General features: G+C 43.3%; 2 protein-coding genes and 1 long non-coding RNA gene across 4 annotated transcripts; 2 read left to right on the forward strand and 1 right to left on the reverse strand.

Moving 5' to 3' along the window:
• The first annotated feature begins 30 nt into the window (after positions 1-30).
• Positions 31-1310, forward strand: LOC308247309. The gene is made up of 2 exons (XR_013960484.1): positions 31-200; positions 751-1310. It is a non-coding gene; the product is annotated as an uncharacterized lncRNA (long non-coding RNA).
• A 1793-nt stretch (positions 1311-3103) lies between these two features.
• Positions 3104-6049, reverse strand: POLR1H (RNA polymerase I subunit H). Of its 2 annotated transcripts, XM_080666263.1 has the most exons (5): positions 5817-6049; positions 5534-5689; positions 5260-5360; positions 5021-5130; positions 3104-3415 (listed from the first exon to the last, which is right to left on the reverse strand). In XM_080666263.1, exons 2-5 carry the CDS (start codon positions 5667-5669, stop codon positions 3391-3393), a joined length of 372 nt encoding a protein of 123 aa, XP_080522389.1. In that variant the 5' UTR covers positions 5670-5689; positions 5817-6049; the 3' UTR covers positions 3104-3390. The 2 variants fall into 2 exon arrangements, with proteins under 2 accessions (XP_080522389.1, XP_080522388.1); XM_080666262.1 differs by having other exon boundaries at positions 3106-3415; positions 5534-6044.
• A 455-nt stretch (positions 6050-6504) lies between these two features.
• On the forward strand, positions 6505-13806 carry LOC308246756 (uncharacterized protein ZNRD1-AS1; the record flags this gene model as incomplete). Its single annotated transcript, XM_080665135.1, has 3 exons — positions 6505-6509; positions 9522-9597; positions 9991-13806. The coding sequence occupies 3 exons, from the start codon at positions 6505-6507 to the stop codon at positions 10744-10746; spliced, it is 837 nt and encodes a 278-aa protein (XP_080521261.1). The 3' UTR covers positions 10747-13806.
• Between the last annotated feature and the right edge of the window lie 12303 nt (positions 13807-26109).

Raw genomic sequence — 26109 nt, forward strand, 5'->3', positions numbered from 1 at the left:
GCAGCGCAGGCGCGGCCGGAGCAGCGCTGCCGTCGGTCGAGTAGCAGTGCGCAGGCACTGCGCGGCCCCGCGGGAGGAGGAGTCACGGAGGGCGGCCACGCGCGCAGGTCAGGTAGGAGGGCGGTCCGAAGGGGGAGCCGGAGAGGCGCCCCGACCCCGCCGCCTCCATCCCTGAGTGGGCGGGAAACTAAGGAGCAAAGGTAATGGCCCATTCTGTTTCCTTATTGTTTCGTGTGGGAATTACAGAAAGGGGACCTAGGAGCAGTGGAAACACACTTAAGAATCTGGGTTCTAGCCCCGGCCAGTATACTCAGTGGTTAGAGCCGCGCAAGGAAGGGTCGCGGGTTCCATTCCCATACCTGTGTTGCAGGTTTATCCCCGCCAGACTCCTGGCATGCGGCGGCAGCCAATAGATGTGTCTCTCTCACATGGATGCTTCTCTCTTTTTCTCTCTTTCTCTACCTCTCTCTCTCCCCTTCCGCGCCCTTACACTCTCAAAAAATCAATGGAAAAAATAGGGTGTTTCACAGACATGAGCAGAACAAGGATGATGGACCAGGTACAGAAACTCACCACCGCAGAAAGCCCCAGATGCCTGGCAAGGGGCAAAACTGGGAAAACAGAACCTTGTCCCCAGGGCAACCTCCCTCCCTAGCACCTGTATTAAGTGCAAACCGGTCTCCCTCACTGGTCATGTTGTTTGGACCCCTGACCTTTTCTTCCCTAAAGATAACATCAGTTGTATTTCAGCTCCAGGCCCAGAAAAGCAGCAAAACCAGACAAGTGACAAGTGGCTGCCTCAGGACCAGCTGCAATGACTAATGACCCCCTGCCCTGGCACTAATCAGTGGAGACCACAACCCTGAAAGAGCACCCCTGGAAAACTGATGAATATTCTATTGAGACCCTTTCCTGAGACCTCCCCTAAGATTTCCAACTGCAAGAAATACGATGAGGATGAAGGACCCATCCCCATTGAGAGCTCTCCTCCCGGGAGCACTCCTGGGCCGGTCCCTTGCCCCTACTTCCCCCTAAGGGACCACGAGACTTGCAACCAGGGGAGAATGGGGAGCGTAGCTTGTCCCAGGCTCACCCCCAAACCTGTCTCCAAGGCCCCCTTTTCTCTGACTTCTCGGTGACCCAGAACAGCCCCGCCTAGGCTCTCCTGTTACTTTTTCCATGCATCTTACTTGTTTCACTGTCCTAAGTATATTTTTGCTGCCATCATCAACCTAGTGCTGTGTAGCCCTTCTCTTTGTATATCCCCATCTCCTTTTCTTTAAATAAATTCAATTTTTCTTTATTCACCACCTGAGATTGCTATTTAGCCTGCCCATGCACCACCAACTTTAACCATTCAGTGAGGATTAACAAAAAAAGAAAAACAAAGAATCTGGGTTCTAGGACCTGTCCTCTGCCTGGAAGTGCCCGAGCAGGCCCGCATGCACGTTTGGCTGGGACACTTTCCTGTGATGGCACCAGGCCTTGGAGATAGAGGTGCATGAAACACTGATCCTGCCTTTAGCTCCCAGACTAGTAGGAAAGATTGGCATGCTTAGCACTAACAAAAATATAAGACATTGGGATATTAATGTATATGTAAATCTCATCTGTGAAGAATAATTTAGCTGTATACAGCCAATATTTTCTCTGGGGTAATGAGTAAGAGTAAGCAGAGAAATGGTCATAAATTATAATACAGAACAATTTATGCTATGATAAAAATATGTGCATGTTTCTTAGGGAGCAAGAGTGGTGAAAAGGGACCACAAAGGCAGACAAAAGGATGTGTGGGGATTTTTTTTAGGTACAAAGAGCAGCTTAGAGAGTCATAGATATGTACAGAAGGACATGCAGTTGGGATGTACAAAGGTGGGATATAAAGGGAGTGCCAACGAGGCTTGACAAGTAGGCTCAGTTATATGGGAGGCCCTGTATGCTTTTCTAGGAAACTTGGACTTTATCTAGTCAGTTATGGGGCAAGGAAAGGCTTAACGTAGGGTAGAAGCGTGAACAGATTTGTTTCAGATTACAGCAGGCAAGGAAGTCAACTGCCAGAACAGTTCAAATGTACAATGCAGAAGACTGCCCTGCCCATCCCTCAAAGTTGCTGAGGAGGTCAAACAAGATACGGTATGTTTGAGAGCTCTGAATACACAAAAGGTCACACAATTACGAGATAATCATTATTACTTTCACCCCTTGATCACCATTTAAGCCAAGGAATGTAGGAATACTGATTCCCAGACTGCAATATGAATGTTTATTGTGCCTGGATTGTGTATTTTTTTGCCTTTGAAGTTTATGGTTCAACCTGAAAAAAGCAAGATACAACTCAGTATGTACAGTATACCCATTAAGAAAACAAGTATCTCTGTGGATTGGGATTCCTTGTAGTCTTTACTTTTTTCTTTCTATATATCAATCTATTACAATATACACTGAGTGGCCAGATTATTATGATCTCTGAATGCATAATAATCTGGCCACTCAGTGTATATCCTATATAATAAAAGGCTAAAATGCAAATTGTCCCCTCGACCAGGGGTTCGACCAGCAGGCTGACCAGCAGGTAGGCCGGCCAACTGCCCATGTCCTCTCCCCCTGGCCAGGCTGGCTGGACCCCACCCATGCACAAATTCATGCACTGAGCTTCTAATATACATATACATATACATATACATATACATATACATATACATACTGAGTGGCCAGATTATTATGCGTTCAGAGATCATAATAATCTGGCCACTCAGTGTATACTACATTTAGCTCAAGAGCAATAAAAAAACAATTTCCAAAATGTTCACCTGTAGTAAGTGCACACTGGTATCCCTTAGTATCAGATTTTTTGTTGTGCAAACTTACATAGCAAATAGATCTTGTTAAATTTTCTGTTGAATCTCTCACTATCCAAACCCCACTTTTTGTTTCCCTAAACTCGGGAACCAAATAGATTTAGATAGTGAGAAAATAGTTATAATTGCTTTTTTTATATTAGCCTCATTGCTGGCTTCAATTTCTTGGCTTTTTCTTTTTCTTTCTCATTTACTAATGTATACTCTTTTTGTAGTTGATACATGTGTTAAAAGAACAAACATATATCTATGAACTCATTTTAATTCCATTTGGAACAAAACAGATTATAGATAACATACACATATTTGTCTTATTGAAAAATATAGCTTTAATAGAAAAACTCAACTAGGAATAGGAGCAACTTGGAGACAACAGTAATCTCCACATGGTGATTTGCTTCTTGGGGAGCAAATATTGCAACCAGGGGATGGACAAGGATCTAGGAACCAATATCCTTCACCTCCCAAGGAAGAGGGGAGGGGAGGGATTGTTGAGTTGCCCAGAAAAAAAAAAAAAAAAAAAAAAGGAAAATCAAGAGTCTTCCTTCTCCTGGAACCTATTGAGAAAGAAAGGATTTCTTTGTTATATTGGACTGAAGGAAGAGGTTCTAACAGTGTAAGATGACATACTCAAATTATGACACTGGAAAGCTACCTCCCATAAATAATCCTCTAACTTCGAGCCAACTAAAAATGCTGGGATTAAAAACATATCTAAAGAATTATGACCAAGAAGTATGCAGATATTTCTTGGAATGCAAAAAGCACTAGCCATAAAAGAGAGGGAAAAAAAAGGATAAACTGGACCTAATACAAATTTAAAACTTCTGTTCATTTTTAAAAAAGTTAAGAAAATAAATAGATAAGACTGGGGGAAATACTCTCAAAAGATATATCTAACAATCAATATTTTTAATCCATTGATGAGATGGCAAGAAAGTAAAGGCAATTCATATTGAGTAAATGATGTAAAACCAGGAAACTAAACAGGTAAGTGAAAACTGAAACCCCTGCTACCATGGCCCTCTTGCTGTTCTGACAGCCATATGAAGGAACTGAGACAGAACTACAATGTATGATTGGAGGTACTTGGCATAAATTTGGGACCCCCACGGGTCTACCCCTCTGTGTAAAAGTAAACAAGAAAAAAATCTAACTCTGCAGAAGGGAATTTGTGTCACTAGGTAGAGGAAGAAAAATCTCCTCTGAGATTTTCTAACCATAGCTGGCCCTTGCATAGACTTGCAGCCCAAATTCATACTACCTACATAGTTGAGAAAAACCTGGAACCAAGTTTAGTTAAAGTGATTCTGGCTTGTGCCTCAAGGGACCTCAACAGGAATCACAAATGCTGAGGATACAGCATTCATCTCATGCTTCAAAGAATTCCCACAGTTCAAATTCTAAAAAACTGAACTTTACAAAACAAAGAAAATTATATAAAAAATAATAGCTGAAATAAACTGAAGACAGAATTAGTGACCTAGGGAGAAACCTGAAGAAATTACCCAGAAGCAGCATAGAGAGAAAGAGATAGGAAGTATGAAAAACAAGGGTGAGAGAAATGGAGGATAGACAGTCTAATAAACAACTAATTAATTAGAGTTGCAGCATATGAGAATTGAGAACATAGGGAAAAGCAACATTCAATGAAATAATGGCTGATAATTTTCCAAGGTTGATGTGGAAAAGAGAAACATCAATCCTCAATGTTGAAAAGTCCAACAAATCCCAAACAAGATTTTTAAAAGCCACATTTTGCTACACTGCAGTACAACTGCAGAGCACCAGAGACCAAGAGGAGCTCTTAAAGCCACCCAGCAAGCCTGCTCTTTAACTCACTCACCATCTCAGGAAAGCACAACTGCCTTGGTGCAGTGGGAGATGCCAGCATCACTGCTGACCACTGAGCATACTTGCCTTTTGTATTTTTCATTTCCTCTTAAATATGTTAAAAGGTTTAGTTCATTGGCATTAAAAGGATAAGGAAAGTGTAATTTTAAAAAATAAAAGGACTACAAATTTCCCTACTACCAGAACTGTACAAAAAAATGGATGGGACCAAAAGAAATAATTGTTTATTCAGGACAAAAAGTAAATCAGTGGAGTTGTTAGTCAGCAAACAGCCTGAGAAAGGCAGAGGCCAGGGAGAGGATACGCACTTGCAGCGGGTGCAGGTATAGAAGACGGTCTGGCCCTCGTCGGCGGAGCGCATCTGCCGGGTGCGATAAGCCATCCCCTCGTGACCGCAGCGGGCGCAGCGCCTGTCCACCTGGAAGCCACGGTGGGTGAGGGGGCTTTTGTATCGGAATTGGGTACAAAACTCTCCAGATCTTCGCAATCGCCCTCCGTTTCTTTCGCGCCCTCCCTGTGGGGCCCGTCCTTGACGTCATTCACTCACCACGGGCCCTTGGAACTCGGGGCCGTCCTCCATCGACAGGGGCATGGCTGTGCCCAGCTTGTGGAACACGACTGCGGTCCTCACCACCTTCCCCTCGAAGTCTGCGCAGAAGGAGCACGGTTCGGGCCGACGCGCGGGGAGCTGGCGCGCGCGAGCCCTCCCGGGTAGACCTGGCGGCCCGACTCCCCCTCAGGTTTCGTCCCGAGACCAAGTCTCGTGCCTGACCTCGTGCCTCCAACCCTTCCCCGCCGGGATCCTGCCCTGGAGCCCTCACCTCGCACGTGGATGGAGAAGCCACAGCGAGTACAGGTGACTGCATCCTGAGTCCCTGGCAGAGGCAGGACTGAGCCGCAATCTGGACAGAAATCCAGGTCCGACTGGAAGCTGGAGCAGTTGCCGGCGAGGTCCATGATGGACGGGTGGGCGAGGGCTGCGAAAGGAGGAGAAGGTTACTAACAAAAGACAGAGAGCACTCTTCCCCACTCAGGGGCCATTCCTATTCTGTTCCTGGATCTCAGCAAACGGAACTCGAGCCCCCTCCCACGCGTGTGTCGTGCCTCTGCGACCGCGGAGCCCGAGCACGGGTCCCACGGGGCTTGCGGGCTTCCCGGGCCGGCGAAAGAGCCGCCGACGCCGCCGGCTAGAGCGTCCGCTGGGCGCGGGCGGCGGGGCAGGAAGCACGCAGCGGGCCAGAGCGTCGCCGCTGCCGGCTCCCGATTGGCTGTGACGTCATAACCATCTCAAAGGCGATCGCAGGACTGCGGAGTGGAACCTCTCGGAAAAGAGAGTGCAGCGTCGCCTCCAGCCTGGTTCTGCGACTTCGGCTAAGGAAACGGGTAATTGATGCGCCTCCGCTACTTTTCCTCTTCGGACTCAAATCTCGGATGTTTATTTTCTTGGTCTCGCGTCTTACAGGGAACCCAGTGCGGGGCGAAAATCCTAACTTCACCGAATATTTTAGGGATAGAGAACTACAACTCCCGCCATTCTTGAGCCTGTATTTCCCGTCTGCGGCTGCGCGGTAGATAAACAAAGCTAAGCATGTTGGGAGTTAGAGTTTTAGCGCTCCTTGGGCCTCCCGGGCCAAATAAGAGCTTTCTGTAGAGCCCAACCTGGGCGGTTTGGGGGCTATTTCTGGCCTCCGGGAAGAGTGAGTCGGCTTCTCCCGAGGCAGCGAGTGGTGAGGGCGGTGAGGGTGGAAGCGGAGGAGGAATGCTTAGTCCCTGGGAATGGAAGGACGCAGTGATGCCGTGAGCACGACCCGGCACTTTGTAGGCGGTGAAACCTGCGGCTGACCACCCCTCCTTAGACGCTAGCACTAGGCAAGGGGGCAGCCTTGGGTAGGATTTCACTAAGACTTAGGTTAAGTTTGGTGTTCATTTGCACACCTACCTCCATTTACCGCGTCCCTCGCCTCCTGTCCAACCAACTCTATCTAAATCATCATTATCATCCATTAGGTAGACAGTTGACATTTCCCAAATCTTTTCTAAAACATGAGAACAAATAGTTTTAGAAAATCTTGCTACTTGCAATCATCCGTTAAGTGCGATCTAAAGTAGAAACTTGTCCTGAAGGGACAGCTTCTGAAGTTTTAGTTCCCTCTCGGCTCTTCCATCCCCACCCAACCAGGTAGCTGTGTTAAGCTCTACATATAGAAGTTCTGGAGCCATCCCTCATTTCTCCTCTGAAAGAGACAAGCTGTGGCCTCTTCTTGAGGAGACTCTGGCCTTCCTTTCTCTGCTATAATGGAAAGACACAATAGTGAGGGGTTAAGACGGAGCAAGCCATCCGAGAGTGACAGGCCCTGTCATTTCACGCACCTGGGTGTCATGTTTCCTGTCTTACAAAAGGAGGTTTGTTGCTGAACCCATGATGGTAGGCAATTTCTATTCTCACTTCTCTCTGTGTGTCCTTTGAAAATGGAAATTGAAATTAGTGCTCTTCCCTCATCAACTTTCCCTTTTCTTTTTTTTTAAATATATTTTTATTGATTTCATAGAGGAAGGGAGAGGGAGAGAGAGAGAGAGATAGAAACATCAATGATGAGAGAGAATCATTGATCTGCTGTCTCCTGCACACTCTCTATTGGGGATCGAGCCGGCAACCTGGAATTGCCTTGACTGGAATTGAACCTGGGACCCTTCAGTCCGCAGGCTGACATTTGAGTAAGCACAAATTCCCATCATAAGGGGTAAACAGGGAATGGTGTCAATGCTGTCCACTGAGTCAAATCAGCTAGAGCAACTTTCCCTTTTCATTGGAGGTCCACCATGCGTGGAATACTGTCCTAACGCAGTAAAGGAACACGAGTGTATAAGGATGGCCTTTTCCCAATGGAAACACACAATCTGTTTAGTTAGTATTTATTTAGCACCTTTGCCAGTCTTTGAGCTGAGGCTGGGCTGCCAAGTTGAAAACTGTGTTCTCTGACCTTAAAAAGTACAAATGAATAATTCAAATACAATGAAAGTATACTGGTAGGACAAAATGTGAGAACCCAGGACGGGCATATAACACAAATATGCCTATATACTTCAAGAAAGACTGGTAAATGTTTTAATAAAAAGTAGATATAGCCCTAGTCGGCTTGGCTCAGTGGATAGAGTGTCAGCCTGCAAACTGAAGGGTCCCAGGTTCGATTCCGGCCAAGGGCACATGCCTGGGTTGTGGGCTTGATCCCCAGTAAGGGGTGTGCAGGAGGCAGCTGATCAATGATTCTCTCTCATCATTGATGTTTCTATCTCTCCTTCCCCTTCCTCTCTGAAATCAATAAAGAAATATATATATATTTTAAAAGATAGTATTATGGGGAACATGAGAGAAGGATGCTCAGATATATGATACGGATAATCATCAATCAACAAGTCATTAATTATGAGAACTTGGAATCACAGACTCTAATGTTAAGTATTGTGCTAGATGCTATATACTAAATAAAAGATGGTCATTTTTTAAAATCTCAAAATAGATACACATAGTAAGAGATATGAATGTACCTAAGAGGTCAGCGAGGTCCAATATTTGATATCAAGATACTTTCTGATAATATAGACACATCACTGTAGTTGTAGATATAATTCCCACCCTTTATGAGTCTAAATTTCAGTCAATTTTTACGTGATATATGAATACAGATACCATAATGTAAACCATGGTTGATTTTCAAATGAGTTGTCAAAGTAAAAATGGTAAGTGTTCAGAAGAAGGCAGAATCACTGTTAGGTAGAGTAAAACAGGAAGACTTTAGAGAATTAGGGGCTTGCCTTGTGGAGGGTAGACACCTGGTATTTAATGGAGAACTTAGCACATTTCAGGCATTATGCCAAGCTCTGCAATCTAGTTCACATTTGTTCTTTCTTATCTCAAGAGACAGGTTTTTATTGTGTATCTCTATTCTATAGATGTGGAAACTGATGTTGAGAGAGATGAAGTTGCTTGCCTTGTGTCACACACATAGCCCTGTCAGGCTTCAGAGCCCATGCTCTTAGCCATCAGTAATATTCTTTAAAAAGGGCTTAGAGATGAGATGTCAGGCATCTTTGGTGGCTTAAATGTGACCTCACAGTAAACTTAGGTGAGGCCAAGGATGGCATAGAAAGTTGGTAGTCACCAGTTGTGTTGCCATCAGGCTGTCCTATAAATAAACCAGAGTAAGCACAAATTCCCATCATAAGGGATAAACAGGGAATGGTGTCATAATGGATTTAAGGTGAAGGATGAATGGCAGTATAAGGAAGAACAGAATTTCACAACAAAAGGTTAGAGGGCAGAGATGCTATATTTGCTGATAGAGGCAGAGAGGGCCAGAATCAAGAAACTGCAGAATGAGAATGAACTCATACCACTTCATTCTAGAGTTATCTCAGAAGACAGGGGAGGCTGGGGGACTGAGCAGTCTGACATAGATGTGCTTGGGCCACGCTTCACCAAGGAATCTGTCTCTCCCCTCTCCCAGTCCCTGATACAAGATTCAGAATGGTTTGCGTTGAGTCCACAAGAGAAGTATGCTTTTAATTTACAGGAAAGGATGACATGCTCTTATTAAAAGAGCATTCATGTTATTATTGTCCACCCTAGGAATGTGGTGGTTTCCAGGGGGAAATGGCCCTGTGCAGTCTTGTCTGTTAGCAGGTTTACTCTTTCTAAGTGGAATATCCTTGGCCTTGGCCAAGGCAGTTGGGTTTTGATTTAGTCAGTATGGGAGATATGTTCTGACACCTCCCACATTCTAATCTACCTTTGCTTTTCTTGTGTTTCAGGTTGGCCTGGGTTAAAGCATCTAGAGACCCTAGGATTGCTTCAGGTCAGCAGTCCCCACTGGAGAAAAAAATATTGGTAAATAAGTTATCTTTACATCATACAGGTTGGAACTACTAAGAGAAAGAACCTTAGGTTTAAAACCTTTCTGCTGAAGTGACACCTCAAGTAGTGTGTGTACACTGGCAACTGTTTTCTAGCTATATCCATACTTGAAAAACAAAGTATTATTTTGGAAACTCCCAACACTATATTTTTAAAAAGCTAGTTATTGATTTTGGTGGTAGGTACTTCAACTTTCAGAGCTCACAGGCTCACCTAGAAATGATGGGAGTAACAAAGTTCTTAAACTAAAGTAAATCATAAACCACTCATCTTTTCTTGGGGTCAGTAGTTAGGGTAAACTCCTGTTTAATTACGTTGAATGTAAAAAATGGTCACCCTATACAATTCTGTCCTTCCCTCTGATAGAATTTAGGTGGTGTGCATACAAAAGCAGCAAGACAACTGAGAACTCAAAAAAATCAAGAAGAGTATCAAACACTCTATAGGGAGCAAGACCTTTCCCTTGACTACTGGCTCGCCCGAGTGGAGTCTTATTATAGTAAAGGATTGGTGGGAATGATGAAAGAACAAGAGACAGGCAATGGGATCGAGAAGAAATGGGAGGGGAAGACAACGCAAAGCACAGAGAGACAGAAACAGTGGTGCTTGGTACCTGAGAGAGAGATGAGACACATCGAGAGGCAAATGCACCAGGCAGCACAGGCCAGAGAACTCACAGAGAAAACATTTCGACAGTTACTGCAATCCCCTTCGGAAATAGCACTCCCAAAAATTGTGTTCGAGGGGCCTGGTGTCCAGAATGCACAGAGAAGAAAACAGGTAAACGAGAGGGAACAGATGCAAATTAAAGATCACCAGGAACGCATGACTAAAGGGAGGGAACTTATAGAACAAAGGCTCAGGGCAAGAGTCTTGAGAAAAAGCCAGAACCAGCTGCCTACCACAGAGAAGCGCAAGAGAATACAGAAAGAGATAAAAGAGTTTGAAAGTGTTATTGCATATCCACTTTTCCAGCCGCGCAGAAGTCGGATTAAAGTGAATGTTCTTATGGAAAAGTCTCAGAATAGAGAAGAAGAGGATACAATTCTAAAAACTTATCAAAGAAAATTTTTAACTCTACCACCCTTTTTGAGAAGTCAAATAAGAAAAATAAAAGATTAGTCAAGTTTCAATGCTTTTCTGGTAAAATCATGTCTCTTAAATGAACCTTTTTGTTTTTAATGCCAGCTCATCCATCCCAGAGTTCGGTGAATCACGTCCCAGGGGTGTCAGCTACAGAAGTGCCAGAGAGCTCTGGCCTTAAAAACTAGCCTAGCTATTTTTAGTTTATTCAAGTTGCTTTTATTCTCTTTGATGTTCAATTTTTTCATCTGTGAAGTGGGATTAATATTTTACAGTGTTTATGGGTAGATTGTGATTTCTGTGAAGCACTAACATATGTTAGATACTTCATAAATGTTAGTTTCCCCAATGGGGAGACCTGGGTTGGGCAGTGACGGTGAAAAAAGAACTGTACTGATCTGCTTCTCCCATCCCCCTGCTCCCACCCCCGGGAGTTTATCTTGGATTGCGAGAGGGAAGTGGATGGCCTCTCACTTCCCAGTTGTACTTCTATCAGGGAAGCAGTGGCCATGCCCTGAGAACCTAGCTGGCACCATGCACTTCACTTGTATGAGACACTTAGTTTTGAGAACCTCTTTTGTGCTAGCAGTGCTCATTCCTGGGAGTGAATAAAGAGAAGTCCCTGCTCTTGGTGGCATTGGTCTCTCTCTACGCGAATGGTGAGGTGGTGAGGCTATGGTGGAGGTGTGCAGAGGAGTTGCACAAAAGAGGGCCCCACCCAGGTCTAGGTGAGCAGGGTGAGCAGGGAGGCGGAGAAGGGAGTGTGGTAGTCTCTCAGTTTTCTCCCAGCTCCACATTTTGTCACTTCCCCCATGTATGCAGGACCTTTCCAAGGTACTATTTATAAATGATAGCACTTACAAATGCTTTTCTTTTGTCCTATATTCTTCTTTCTTTTCCATGTGAAATATAATATACAAATGGAAATGTACCTGTGCACTTGGAAGGACAGTAGAAGATGTCCAGGTTCCCACTGCTCAGGCCTGGAGCCTGTGTGCTCCCCTCCCCGGCCGCTCCTCATCCCTGGAGGCACTCACTATTCGGAAATTTGTAGTAACGTCACCTTTTTAGTCTTTACCACCTCGGCATGTACAGTTGCCCCTTAATGCAGAGGTTGGGGTCCTGACCCCCGCCCCCAAGCTGTTGAACATTTGCATTAACTGTTGACTCCCCAAAAACTTCTAATAGTGTATTGTTGACCAGAAGCCTCACCAATAGCATAAACAGTTGATTCACATGTATTTTGTATGTTATTTGTAGTATAAACTCTATTCTTAAAATAAAGCAAGCTAAAGAAAAGAAAATGTTATTAAAAGCATAAGGAAAATACATTTACAGTACTGTATGTATTAATTGAAAAGAAATCCTCATAAAAGTTGACCATGCACTTCAAAACCATATTGTTCATGGGTCAACTGTATTCCTAACTGACATAACGGTTAATAGTTGCCTGTTTATGGACTTTATATAAATGGAAATATACTATATCTGATTTGCTTTCTTCGCTTGTTAACATCTTTTAGTTCATTCATGTTGATTGATGTGTGGCACTGTAGTTCTTTTTCCTTCTTCTCTTCCCAGCCTGTTGGAGTGCTCCAGAGCTGTCTTTAGAGCTCTTCTCTGCACGTGCTCTCATTCATCTCACTGAGCCTTTTGCCTTTACCATCACCTATACACTGATCCACCAATAACCCACAGGCATATTTCTGGTGGTGTTCATTTCATGACATAAAGTATGCTGCTGCAGCTTCATGACCTTTTCTGCTATTGCTGTCTTCTGGGTTGTTTCCAGCTTTTGTTTTTGTTTTCTTCTACAAATGGCACTTCTGTAAACATTCCTTCTTACATGTTTCGGTGCAGGTGTGCAAGTGTTTCTCCAGGGGATGCATGTTGTGGTATATCTGTTATTACAGCCTTGGTCCTGGAGTTTGTTAGATTTTTATTGCATTGTGGTTTTATACCTATAGGTTTGTTCTGTAGAGTCTGGCACATGTTACACTTAGTAAATATTTGTTGGGGGAGAAAAGGATATTTGTTAAATGCTGGAAGCAGGGTTGCGCCCTAGAGAGCCAGGCCCAGAATACGAAACAGTTGACAACACACCTTTCCTCCTTCTTACAGCCTTTTCTGTGCACAGTCATAGTCAACCTTTCCTGTTGTTTTTATATTTTAGTTGAGTCACTAAAATATATTTACTTAATTTGTTTTTTAATACTCACCCAATAAACTCAGGGTTTGTTTCTTCCTCTGTCCCCTCTTCCAGGAGTCTTTCTTCTCTGCCTTCTAGACAAGGTCACCCACATGTCCTCTTAAGACACTGGCAGCAGCATACAGCTTCATTCAAGTCTGAACAAAAGGGTTCCCTGAGAGGGAGTACTGGGAGTCCCCATTTATTTATTTATTTTTTTTAATATATTTATTGATTTCAGAGAGAAAGGGAGAAGGAGAGAGAAACATCAGTGATGAGAGAGAATCATTGGTTGGCTGCCTCCTGCACGCCCCCCACTGGGAATCGAGCCCGCAACCCAGGCATGTGCCCCTGGCTGGAATCGAACCTGGGACCCTTCAGTCCGCAGGCTGACGCTCTATCCACTGAGCCAAGCTGGCTAGGGCAGGAGTCCCCATTTAATACCAGAATGCTCAAGTCCCTGGAGATTCAGGGACTTGGTAACAAACCCCTAATTGGTGCCGCATGGCATTCTTAGCCCTCAAGCATGCTATGGCAGCCCCAGAGGAGTGCTGAGCTTGGAATTGGGAGATTGGTTTTGGGCCCTATATTGGCTGGCTGCTATGAGGAAGCCCTTACCCCTAGAATCACAATTGGGATAATAAACCCTTCCTCACCCAGTTGTTCCCATGAGGTAAGAAATAGTGCTTTATACGCATAAAGTGCCACAATATGAATTGCTGCCCTACTGTCGGGTTTCTTTCCCTACTTTCATGCTGTGCTCTACATTCCTCCCCAAATAGAAGCATGGAAACCCCATAATTCAAGTTTAAAATGCTAAAGAAAAATAAACGTTCGGTTTTTTGTTGTTGAGTTGTGTGAGTTCTTTATATATTTTGGATATTAGCCCCTTATCAGAGGTGTTGTTTGTAAATATTTTCTATTTGGTTGGTCGCTATTTGTTTTATTGATGGTTTCTTGGGCTGTGCAGCATTTTTTTAGTTTGATATAGTCCCATTCACTTATTTTTGCTGTTACTTACCTGGGGAGCAGCAGGCCCAGAGGGTCAGGGCTGGGGAGTAGTAGTAGATGAAGCCATGAAAAGTTATCCAGGGTCAAGTTAACAAAAGCCTATTTAAGAGCAAAGTCCATAGGTTCAGTAGTTATGCTTTCTTCTATGTAATTTATTGTTTCAGATCAAATATGTGATGACGGGAGGAGACAACTCTGGGTGGTAAACACAATGCGATATACAGGTGATGTGTTACAGAATTGTGCACTTGGAACCTATGTAATCTTATAAACCAGTGTCACCCAATACATTTAATAAAATTTGAAAATAAACAAATAAGGATATGAATGAAAAGAGGCCAGTTTGTAGACAAGGAAAAACAGCAGAGTGGAAAATGTAGGCTGATAATAAAGCAAGTTTTGTCAAGTGTTTATTATGTAAACTTGTTTGAAATACCTGGACACCAGATACCATAGCAAGCAGAATCTGGCAGAGTAGGCAAAATAGAGACCATGGCAAGTGTTTACCCAGGAGGTGAAGACATTGTATTTAGACATAAAGCCTGTTTGTTCATTCATTCCATAGATACAGAATCCTCTTAGGCACTCTGCTGTTTGCCAGGAACATCGGGGGTAAGGCAGGATCTAGTAGAAACATATATTACAGGAAGGAAATATATGAGAGCAAAATATAGTAGAAACATATATTACAGGAAGGAAAAGCTAATAGAAATGATCTAAGTGCTACAGAAACAATGGAGAAAGAATGCACAACCCTTTGGAATAAAGCTAAAGAACTCAGAGAAGCCGAAACCGGTTTGGCTCAGTGGATGGAGCGTCGGCCTGCGGACTGAAGGGTCCCAGGTTCAATTCCGGTCAGGGGCATGTACCTTGGTTGCGGGCACATCCCCAGTGGGGGTTGTGCAGGAGGTGGCTGGTCGATGTTTCTCTCTCATCGATGTTTCTAACTCTCTATCCCTCTCCCTTCCTCTCTGTAAAAATTCAATAAAATATATTTTAAAAAAAAAAAGAACTCAGAGAAACATTGGAGAAGAGATGGACACTTTTTAAACTGAAGGGTGGAGCATTTGATAAGCAGATGAGAAAGGACAATTGGGCCTGGGGAACAGCAGGCCCAGAGGGTCAAGGCTAGGGAGTGGCAGTAGATGAAGCCCTGAAAAGTTATCAGGGTCAGAACCAATGGAATCCTGTGTGGCAGCAGTTTGACTCAGGCTATTGCAAGTGACAGAGAGTTAGACTGGTGGGTAAAAGGACATGGAAATTATTGGATTAATGAAATAGCATTTAGAAGCTTCCATTTAGGTAAAAATTCAATGTTTGTTGTCATACCATTGGCATCAACTCTATTAAAATAGGTTTGGAAACTGAATTCTAAAAAGTTGAGTTTTTAAAAGATGAAAATAGCCACACACACCCCTCCCCCCAAGCCTATAGGGATAAGTACCAAAATATCTGACACTAACCCACTGCAACTGGATCTAATGTGAGAAGCCTACCTGTTAGGGGCCGAAATAGAATACTGGGGACCAGCCACAATTGTAAGAAATACTAGTGGCCCGGTGCACGAAATTCATGTACAGAGGGGGGGTTCCCTCAGCCCAGCCTGCACCCTCTCCAGTCGGGGACCCCTTGGGGGATGTCTGACTGCCCTCTCGCAATCTGGGACCACTGGCTCCTAACCACTCACCTGCCTGCCTGCCTGATCACCCCTAACTGCCCTCCCTGCAGGCCTGATCTCCCCCCAACTGCCCTCCCCTGCAGGCCTGATCTCGCCCCCAACTGCCCTCCTCTGCCGGCCAATTTGGTTCTAATTGGTTGGTTTATATGCCAGGCAGCATCAAAAGCTCTGCCTCCTAGGCAGCCATTGGCTCCTCACTGTTCACCTAGATTTGGTTCTGATAGGTCGGTTTTTATGCCAGTCAGCATCTCCGGGCCTATCTCCAGGTCTGATCAGAGAGGCAGGGCTGATCAGCAGCCCCTGTGGAGGCCCAGAGAGAAACAGAGGTGTGGCTGCTGGCAAAGCCTGGAGAGAAAGAGGCAATGGCTGATCAACAGCTGCTACGGAGGCTGTGGATCAGACCCTGCCTCTCTCTTCGAGCCTCTCTCCGGGCCTGATCCGCAGCCCCCTCGGCAGTCAGTGCTGGGTCGCTGTGCCCGCACCCGAGGCAGTCAGTGCTGGGTCACCACGGCAACCCAGCACTGACTGCAGGACTGACTTCCGGTGTTCAGTCGAGTCTTCGGTCGGTCATTGTGGACCCTGGGTTTTTATATATATTAGGATTACTCATGCTGTGTCAACCGTGATGGCTCTGTTCTGATAGAGAAAGCACATTCTCACCTTGCTGGGAGCTGCACGCCCCCCCCTCCTCCTCCCCCCCCCTCCTCCCCCCCCCCCCCCCAGCATGCCCAGGACAGAGGAGTTATCCTAGGAATGTAGTCAGTCCATCCTCCTCTTTTTTTTTTTTTTAATATATTTTATTGATTTTTTAGAGAGAGGAAGGGAGAGGGATAGTTAGAAACATCGATGAGAGAGAGAGACATCAATCAGCTGCCTCCTGCACGTCCCCTACTGGGGATGTGCCCGCAACCCAGGTACATGCCCTTGACCGGAATCGAACCTGGGACCCTTCAGTCCGCAGGCTGATGCTCTATCCACTGAGCCAAACCGGTGAGGGCATCCTCCTTTTCTGAGAGCTGCCTATCATCATGGCAAGATTAACAACCTTGTTGTTGAAATAATCTAGTCCCGGAGTCCCTGCCCTTTGCCCAGCCTTTGTGACCCCCACTCCCCCCAGCCGCATTGCTTGTAACCATTACCCCATGTCCACTTCCCCTGCCTGTAATTCCTACTTTCCTACTGATCTTTGTCCTCAATATAAGCAGCTGGCTTATGGGGGGGAGGGGTAGGGAGGGCAGAGCAGATGTTTGTGGATGACCTGCTGCTCTCCATGCTGCCAGCAACATTGGAATAAACCCTCAGATATGATTCGACCCTGTCTCTGCTGAATTGGCTCAGGTAGTGACAGGCAGCCCGGACCCCTTGGTTGTCTGGTTTCATAACCAGTCCCCTTCACATGCCCCACCCTGCTGCCATTGTGAGGTGTCCCTTAGGGATAACTTTTATGTTCATTTGAACTCGATTTCAATTAAAATATTTTGTTTGGGGAACAAGGAAGACTGATAGATTTAAATATTAAGGCAGCTTATAATAGATGTGCTCAATGATTTCTGATTTTATAAGCAATTGCAGAGAGAGCTGCTAAGTAATTTGTGAGTTTGGCGTTTTCAAATATTTTGGTAACTTTAGCCCAGGTAGCAATCTCCGTGGTTGTGTACAAAATCTACACAGTTGCAAACTGCTGGGATTTTTCCATTTGAATATGTTTTTACCATGATGATCCCTACCCTGATCCAAAATGAAAGAGGCCCTACAAACTATTAAATGGATTGGTAGTTACAACTTAGGAAGATTAAGAAAACCAGGAAACATGTTCTTTGAGGCGCACACCCAGCTGATATATCCTCAGAAAACTTTTCCATGGGAATGTAGCAGAAATCCCCATGAAGTAAGATTATGTATATCTTGAAGGAAGTGGCTTATTATTATTACTTTTTTAGTATCATCTGTTTAGAGAGAGGAAAACAAGTCTTGAGTGGTCAGTTCCAAATGTTCTAAGGATGCTAGAATTTCTTATAGTATAGTCAAGAGCCTGTCCTTTAAAAATAACATTGAAAAGTTCAATGAGTTAAAATACAGTAACATCATGGTCAAAATTTCTTGCCCTGGCTGGCTTGGCTCAGTGAATATAGCATAGGCCCGGGTTCGATTCCAATCAGGGGCACATTCCTGGGTTGTGGGCTTGATCCCCAGTGGGGGGTGTGCAGGAGGCAGCCAATCCATGATTCTTATCATTGATGTTTCTATCTCTCTCTTCCTCTCCCTTCCTCTCTGAAATCAATAAAAATACATTTAAAAAATTTTTTCTTGTTTGCAAGCCTTGGGCTAGCATAAAGAAAAGGGGAAATCAGGAGGCAGTATCTTACGCTATTGCACATGGTTGGGCCCCACATGAGATTGGAACCCAGCAGTAAGTACTCCTCCCAGTTCTTTTCTGCAGCTGTCCTTGTGTTGCTCATTCTCTGTTTCTGCTCCCCCCTCGTCCCCGCCTCTTTGTTCTCATGGCAGGGGATGGGAGCCTCTCTGCTTTCTCATAACCTTGTGCTATGGGCTGTTCTTTCCCCCTCGGCAGTATAGCCACTGCTCCCTCTCAACTGGATCATTCCTATTGACCTATAAATATGCTCATGTTTTTCCCATTTATTTATTTTTATTTTTTTTAGATTTCACATTGCAACTAATTTTTATTTTTAATGCTCACCGGAGGATATTTTTTTCCATTGATTTTCTTTAGAGAAAGTGGAAAGGAGGGGAGAAACAGAGAGAGAGAGAGAGAGAAACATCGATTGGCTGCCTCTCACACATGCCCCAACTGGGGCTGGAGATTGAGCCTGCAACCAAGGTATGTGCCCTTGATTGGAATTGAACCCTGGACCCTTTAGTCTGCGGGCTGACGCTCTAACCACTGAACAAACCAGTTGGGGCAGTTTTCCCCATTTAAATAAGCTACCATGCTATTTCTTTGCATCCCTTCAAAGTTAAGTATCTTAGAAATTCTACTAGCTGCCTGCATTCTGGCTTCAGTGCCCATCAATTCACCAAATCCCCTTTCACTGAGTCATCAAAGAGCTCCATGTAGCTAAATCCAATGGACAGTTAGGGTTGGCTGGGAAAGAAGGCCAGGCCGGAGACCTGTCAGGCATTGTCAGCAAAGGCAGCATGGGAGAGGGATCACATGTGATTCAAGGATAAGCACCCAGTCCGTGGACAACAAGAAGGCAAGGAAATCAATAGTCCTGCAGAGCTGGAGGTCAGGAGGGGACCATGGAGCCCATTTAAGGAACTGGAATAGGTACCAAGGAGACAAGATGAGCAAGCAGCAATAGGACTCAGGGTGAAAAGCCAGACTAGGAATAGAAATGCTGGCAAAACCAGGCCATAGAGCTATTGAATTGGGTTCCACTAGGGATGGAACAAGTTTTAGTCTTAGGTTGAGCTGTTCCAACAGTTGAGGGTTAAGAAAGCCCAAAACAGGAACATTATCAGGTTATAGGGACAGGAGACAAAGATAATTACTATAACCCTTGTACTAAATCAAGTATCTTACCTAATAATAGACAAACATGTAAATTGACCATATCTCCGCTACACTCACCAGCCAATCAGGAGGGAATATACAAATTAGAAGGACAAAGATGGCAGCCGCCCAGCTGCTCCAGGTGCGGAGTGGCCGGGCGGTGCAGGATGCCTGCTATGAGAGGGAGGACGGGGAAGGGCGGGGGGAAGGGATCTACAGGAGCGGCACTCTGGCCACAGCGAAGACGAAGGCGGCAGACTCCGGTCGGAGTGAAGGCCTGGGTCCCCGGTGCCGGAGGAAAACCGGTGCTGGAAGCCAAGGGAAGGAAGGCCTATTGCACGAATCTCTTCGTGCAACGGGCGTCTAGTGTAAGATAATACTGAAGTCATCAAGACATGCCTGATATTATTTTAACCATGAAAGTTGAAGTGCTTGAGAACAGCCTCAGGATGTAAGGTGCACAAGATTGGTGTTTTGTTTAAAGTCGCTATTATGAAGTCCCTCATTATGTTAGCATCACAAATGATACAATAAGGCTGAACAAGAGTACATGTTATCCCTGGAGGTAGGTGGTAAGCAGGTCTGCAATGCTATGATAGTATAGGCTTTCTAAAGTTCACCAGTTATGGGGCTCTGGTTGGGTAGCTCAGTGGGTTAGAGCCCCGTCCCCATACACCAAGGCTGCGGGTTCCATCTCCAGTCAGGGCACATATAAGAACCAACCAATGATGCATAAATAAGTGGAACAACACATCTCTCTCTCTCTCTCTCATCAATAAAAAATAATTTAAAATTTAAAATAAAATTTACCTGTTACCTACTGTCAATTTAAATAGAGAATAAATCATACCTCATCTGTCAAGACTCACATTTTCTTTGTTTGTTTTTAATATATGTTTTATTGATTCCAGAGAAGAAGGGAGAGGAAGAGAGAGAAACATCCATGATGAGAGAGAATCATGGATTGGCTACCTCCTAGGAATGGAGCCTGCAACCTGGGCATGTGCCCTGACCAGGAATCGAACCTGGGACCCTTCAGTCCAAGGGTTGACACTCTATCCACTGAGCCAAACCAGTCAGGGCATGATTCACGTTTTTGTTGGTGACCCAGTAGCAGAAAGAAAGGAAGTGGTATAGAGGAAGAAAGTAAAATAAGTGTCTGCCATGTGTCAAGACATTTATTTTCTCATTTAATCGTCAACACATCTTGTTCCAGGGAAATTAATATATCCTGACTTAGTTGAGAATGAATTGTCTAAAGTCTCCCATACAGACAGAAAATTCTATTGAAAGGATTAAGAAATTTAGCCAATGGATTTCTCAAAATTTCTGGGATATGGATGTGAAGTATCTGGATATTCTTTTGTGTTTTATATACATAAAGCTGTGCTCGGTAAGTGTGGTTTTATTCCATAGTTCTTGTCCAGAGTCCCTTCTTCAGGTAAACCAAACCTCACCCTCCTTTTAGAGAACTGCTTCCCTGCCCCCTGCAAGTCCCACCCAATCATAACACCTATTCTCTTAGCTATAATGATTAACATCAGTGTAGCCAGTGGTTGGCTACAGGGATTGGGATATGACCCTAATGGCACCAATCAGAATCCTTCCCTGTCGCAACAGGAGGGACCAAGAACATTTTAATAAAAGGTACACAGGGCCCTCGCCCCTGAGGCTAAGTTGTGTGTCATTCTGTGCACAGAAAGGTTGTGGCTCCATCCCCTCCCTGATACAGGAAGTCAAGAGGTGGTTGATAGATGTTTCGCTCTCACATGGATGTTTTTCTTATCTTTTTTTTTAAGGATTTTTTAAATTGTTTAAAGTATTATAAATAGTAGTACATATATCTCCTTTTTTTTGCCCCCATTGACCTCCCCCCAGCCTCCTCTACCCACTGTCACATGCCCTCATCCCACCCCCCAGTGTCTTATGTCCATTGGTTGTGCTTATATGCATGCATATAAGTCCTTTGGTTGATCTATTTCCCTTCCTCCCCAACACTCCCCAGCCTTCCCGCTGTAATTTGACAGTCTGTTCCGTGCTTTACTGCCTCTGTATCTATCTTTTTGTTCATCAGGTTATAATGTTCTTTATTTTCCATCAATGAGTGAGATCATGTGGCATTTTTCTTTCATTGCCTGGCTTATTTCACTTAACATAATGCTCTCCAGGTCCATCCATGCTGCTGCAAATGGTAAGAATTCCTTCTTTTTTATAGCGGCGAAGTATTCTATTGTGTAGATGTACCATAGTTTTCTAATCCACTCATTTGCTGATGGGCATTTAGGCTGTTTCCAAATCTTAGCTATGGTGAATTGTGCTGCTATGAACATAGGGGTGCATATATCCTTTCTGACTGGTGTTTCTAGTTTCTTGGGATATATTCCCAGAAGTTGGATTACTGGGTCAAATGGGAGTTCCATTTTTAGTTTTTTGAGGAAACTCCATACTGTTTTCCACAGTGGCTGCACCAGTCTGCATTTCCACCAGCAGTGCACGAGGGTTTCTTTTTCTCCGCATCCTCACCAGCATTTGTCGTTTGTTGATGTGTTGATGATTGCCATTCTGACAGGTGTGAGATGGTACTGCATTATCATTTTGATTTGCATCTCTCAGATAATTAGTGACTTTGAGCATGTTTTCAAGTCTCTTGGCCGTCCTTCTGTCTTCTTTCAAAAAGATTCTATTTAGGTCCATTGCCCATTTTTTGATTGGATCATTTATCTTCCTTTTATTTAGTTGTTTAAGTTCCCTGTAGATGTTGGGGATTAAACCTTTATCAGTGATAACATTTGCAAATATGTTCTCCCATACAGTGGGCTTTCTTGTTTTGTTGATGGTTTCTTTTGCTGTACAAAAGCTTTTTATTTTGATGTAGTCCCATTTGTTTATTTTCCCTTTAGTTTCCATTGCCCTAGGAGCGGTATCGGTGAAGAAATTGCTTTGGCATATGTCTGAGATTTCTCTGCCTGTGGATTCCTCTAGTATTTTTATAGTTTCCCGTCTTATGTTTAAGTCCTTTATCCATTTTGAGTTTATTTTTGTGTATGGTGTAAGTTGGTGATCTAGTTTCATTTATTTTTGCATGTATCTGTCCAATTTTCCCAACATCATTTTTTGAAGAGACTGTCTTGACTCCATTGTATGTTCATGCCTTCTTTGTCAAATATTAATTGAGCATAGTGGTTTGGGTCAATATCTGGGTTCTCTATTCTATTCCATTGGTCTATATGTCTGTTCTTGTGCCAGTACCAGGCTGTTTTGAGAACAGTGGCTTTGTAATACAGCTTGAAATCTGGTATTGAGATCCCACCTACTTTGTCCTTCTTTCTCAGGATTGCTATGGCTATTCGGGGTCTTTTTTTATTCTAGATGAATTTTTGGAGAGTTCTTTCTAGGTCTGTGAAATATGCCATTGGTATTTTAATGGGGAGTACATTGAATCTATAGATTGCTTTGGGTAGTATGGACATTTTAATGATTTTGATTCTACCAATCCATGAACATGGTATGTTCTTCCATCTGTTTACACCTTCCTCTATCTCTTTTTTCAGTGTCCTGTAGTATTCCACGTATAGGTCTTTTACCTCCTTAATTAAGTTTATTCCTAGGTATCTTAATTTTTTTGGTGCGATGGTAAATGGAATTGCTTTTTTAGTCTCTCTGTAAGTTCACTATTGGTGTATAGAAATGCCATAGATTTCTTTTTTTTTTTTTAAATATATTTTATTGATATTTTACAGAGAGGAAGGGAGAGGGACAGAGAGCCAGAAACATCGATGAGAGAGAAACATCAATCAGCTGCCTCCTGCACACCTCCCACTGGGGATGTGCCCACAACCAAGGCACATGCCCTTGACCGGAATCGAACCCGGGACCCCTCAGTCCGCAGGCCGACGCTCTATCCATGGAGCCAAACCGGTTTCGGCTGCCATAGATTTCTTGACGTTAATTTTGTATCCTGCTACATTGCCGAATTCATTTATTAAGTCTGTTAGTTTTTTGATGGAGTCTTTCGGGTTTTTTATGTACAATATCATGTCATCTGCAAATAAGGACAGCTTTACTTCTTCTCTTCTAATTTGGATGCCTTTTATTTCTTCTTCTTGTCTACTTGCAATGGCTAATACTTCCAGTACTATGTCGAACAGGAGTGGTGAGAGAGGGCATCCCTGTCTTGCTCCTGTTCTTAGGGGAAATGGTTTTAGTTTTTGCCCATTGAGTATGATGTTAGCTATGGGTTTATCATATATGGCTTTTACGATGTTGAGGTATGATCCTGGTATTCCCACATTGCTGAGAGTTTTTATCAAGAAGAGGTGTTGGATTTTATCAAATGCTTTTTCTGCATCAATTGTTATGACTATGTGATTTTTATCTCTCAATTTGTTTATGTGATGTATCACGTTTATTGATTTGCGGTTATTGTACCATCCTTGCATCCCTGGGATAAATCCTACTTGGTCATGGTGTATGATCTTTCTGATGTACTGCTGGATTCGATTTGCTAGAATTTTGTTGAGGATTTAGGCATCTATGTTCATGAGGGATATTGGCCTGTAATTCTCTTTCATTGTGTTGTCTTTATCTGGTTTTGGTATTAGGGTGATGCTGGCTTCATAGAAGGAGCTTGGAAGTGTTCCTTCCTCTTGAATTTTTTGGAATAGTCTGAGGACGATAGGTTTTAGTTCTTCCTTGAATGTTTGGTAAAACTCCCCTGTGAAGCCATCTGGCCCCGGGCTTTTGTTTGCTGGAAGCTTTTTGATGACTGCTTCCATTTCTTCCATAGTTATTGGCCTATTGAGAGGTTTAGATTCTCCCTAATTGAGTTTTGGAAGGTTGTATTTTTCTAGGAATATGTCCATTTCCTCCAGGTTGTCTAGTTTGTTGGAATAGAGTTGTTCATAGTATTTTTTAACAATCCTTTGTATTTCTGTGGGGTCTGTTGTTATTTCTCCTCTTTCATTTCTGATTTTGTTTATTTGGGTCCTCTCTCTTTGCTTCTTGGTGAGCCTGGCTAGAGGTTCATCAATCTTGTTTATCCTTTCAAAGAACCAGCTCTTGGTTTTGTTGATCTTTTGTATTGTTTCTTTGGTCTCTATGTCGTTTATCTCCGCTCTGATCTTTATTATTTCCTTCCTTCTGCTTACACTGGGATTTTCTTGTTGCTCTTTTTCTAACTCTTTGAGTTGTAGGGTTAGGTAATTTATTACAATTGTTTCTTGTTTTTTGCAGGAGGCTTATAGAGCTATGAACTTCCCTCTCAAGACTGCTTTCGCTGTGTCCCATAGATTTTGGATTGTTGTGTTTTCATTGTCATTTGTTGCCATGATGTTTTTTATTTCTTCTTTGATCTCTCTGGTAACCCAGTCATTGTTTAATAGCATGCTATTTAGTCTCCATGTGTTTGATATTTTTTGGGATTGTTTTTATTGTAGTTGATTTCCAGTTTTATGCCACTGTGATCTGAGAAGATGCTTGATATGATTTCTATCTTCTTGAATTTGAAGAGACTTTGCCTGTGACCCAATATATGGTCTATCTTTGAAAATGACCCATGTGCACTTGAGAAGAATGTATATTCTGTGGCTTTGGGGTGAAATGTTCTGAAGATGTCAATTAATTCCATCTGGTCTAGTGCGTCATTTAGGATTGATGTTTCTTTGCTGATTTTTTGTTTAGAGGATCTGTTCAATGGTGATAGTAAGGTATTAAAATCTCCTACTGTAATTGTATTACTGTCAGTCTCTCCCTTGATATTCTCCAGGAGTTTTTTTATGTATTTGGGTGCTCCTGTATTGGGTGCATGTATGTTTACCAGAGTTATTTCTTCTTGTTGGATTGCTCCCTTTAGTATTATGAAGTGGCCTTCCTTATTTCTTTTTATGTTCTTCACTTTCAGATATAATTTGTCAGATATAAGTATTGCTACCCCAGCTTTTTTTTTTTTCCATTTTTATTCGCCTGAAATGCATTTCTTGCATCGCTGGTTTGGTGGTAATAAGCTCCCTTAGTCCTTTTTTGTCTGTGAAGCTCCTGATTTCACCTTCAATTTTGATTGATAGCCTTGCTGGGTACAGTATTCTTGGATTCAGACCCTTCCTTTGCATGACTTTGTATATTTTATTCCCTTCTGGCCTGATGTGTTTCTGTTGAGAAATCAGTCACTAGTCTGATGTGGGATCTTTTGTAGATAACTTTCTGTCTCTCTCTGGCCGCTTTTAAGATTCTTACTTTGTCGTTGGTGTTTGCCAATTTAATTATAATGTGCCTTGGTGTTGGTCTTTTGGGGTTCATTTTGCTTGGGACTCTGTGAGCTTCTTGGATTTGTGTGGGGTTTTTTTTCCCCCTATATCAGGGAAGTTTTCAGTCATTATTTCTTCAAACAGGTTTTCTATTCCTTGCTCAGTTTCCTCTCCTTCTGGAACCCCTATTATGCGGATGTTGTTTTGTTTCATGTTGTCCCAAAGTTCCCTTAGGCTCTCCTCCTGCTTTTTATTTTTTTTTCTAGAAGCTGCTCTACTTGGGTATTTTTTCCTACCTTGTCTTCTAGCTCACTGATGTGGTCCTCTGCTTCTTCTAGTCTACTGTTGATGCTTTCTATTGAGTTCTTTACAGCAGCGATGTCATTTTTCATTTCTTCTTGGTTCTTCTTTATTTCCTCTTGGTTCTTACACATATTGTTGAATTTGTCTTCCATTCTTTTCATCCACCTTATGACCATTTCTCTGAATTCTTTCTCTGACAGGTTGCTTGCCTCCATTTCATTTACTTCCTTTTCTGGTGATGCCTGCTTTTCTTTCATATGAGGTCTGTTTCTTTTTCTCCCATGATCTCTCTTCTCCGGGTTTCTGGTTATGTAGTTCTCTCTCTCCTGCCTTGATTTAAAGGCACAAAATACAACACAACAAGGTACAACTCACAAGGCACTGAACACAAATGTATTCACAATATTAATAACCCCAAATAAATGTGACCACTAGAGAAAGGCGAATTAGAGGATAGGAGAGA

This window comes from Plecotus auritus (genome assembly GCF_963455305.1).
Source record: "Plecotus auritus genome assembly, chromosome: 4".
Lineage (NCBI taxonomy): Eukaryota > Metazoa > Chordata > Mammalia > Chiroptera > Vespertilionidae > Plecotus > Plecotus auritus.

What these genes read in the sequence shown, in the direction of transcription:
- POLR1H (XM_080666263.1), bottom strand. Translation starts at nt 5,669, where the DNA reads ATGGACCTCGCCGGCAACTGCTCCAGCTTCCAGTCGGACCTGGATTTC. An exon ending in CCGAGTTCCAAGGGCCCGTG is followed by an intron (nt 5,131 to 5,259) that starts GTGAGTGAATGA and finishes CGTGGCTTCCAG; the next exon opens with GTGGACAGGCGCTGCGCCCG. An exon ending in TATACCTGCACCCGCTGCAA is followed by an intron (nt 3,416 to 5,020) that starts GTGCGTATCCTC and finishes CTTTCTCAATAG; the next exon opens with GTTCCAGGAGAAGGAAGACT.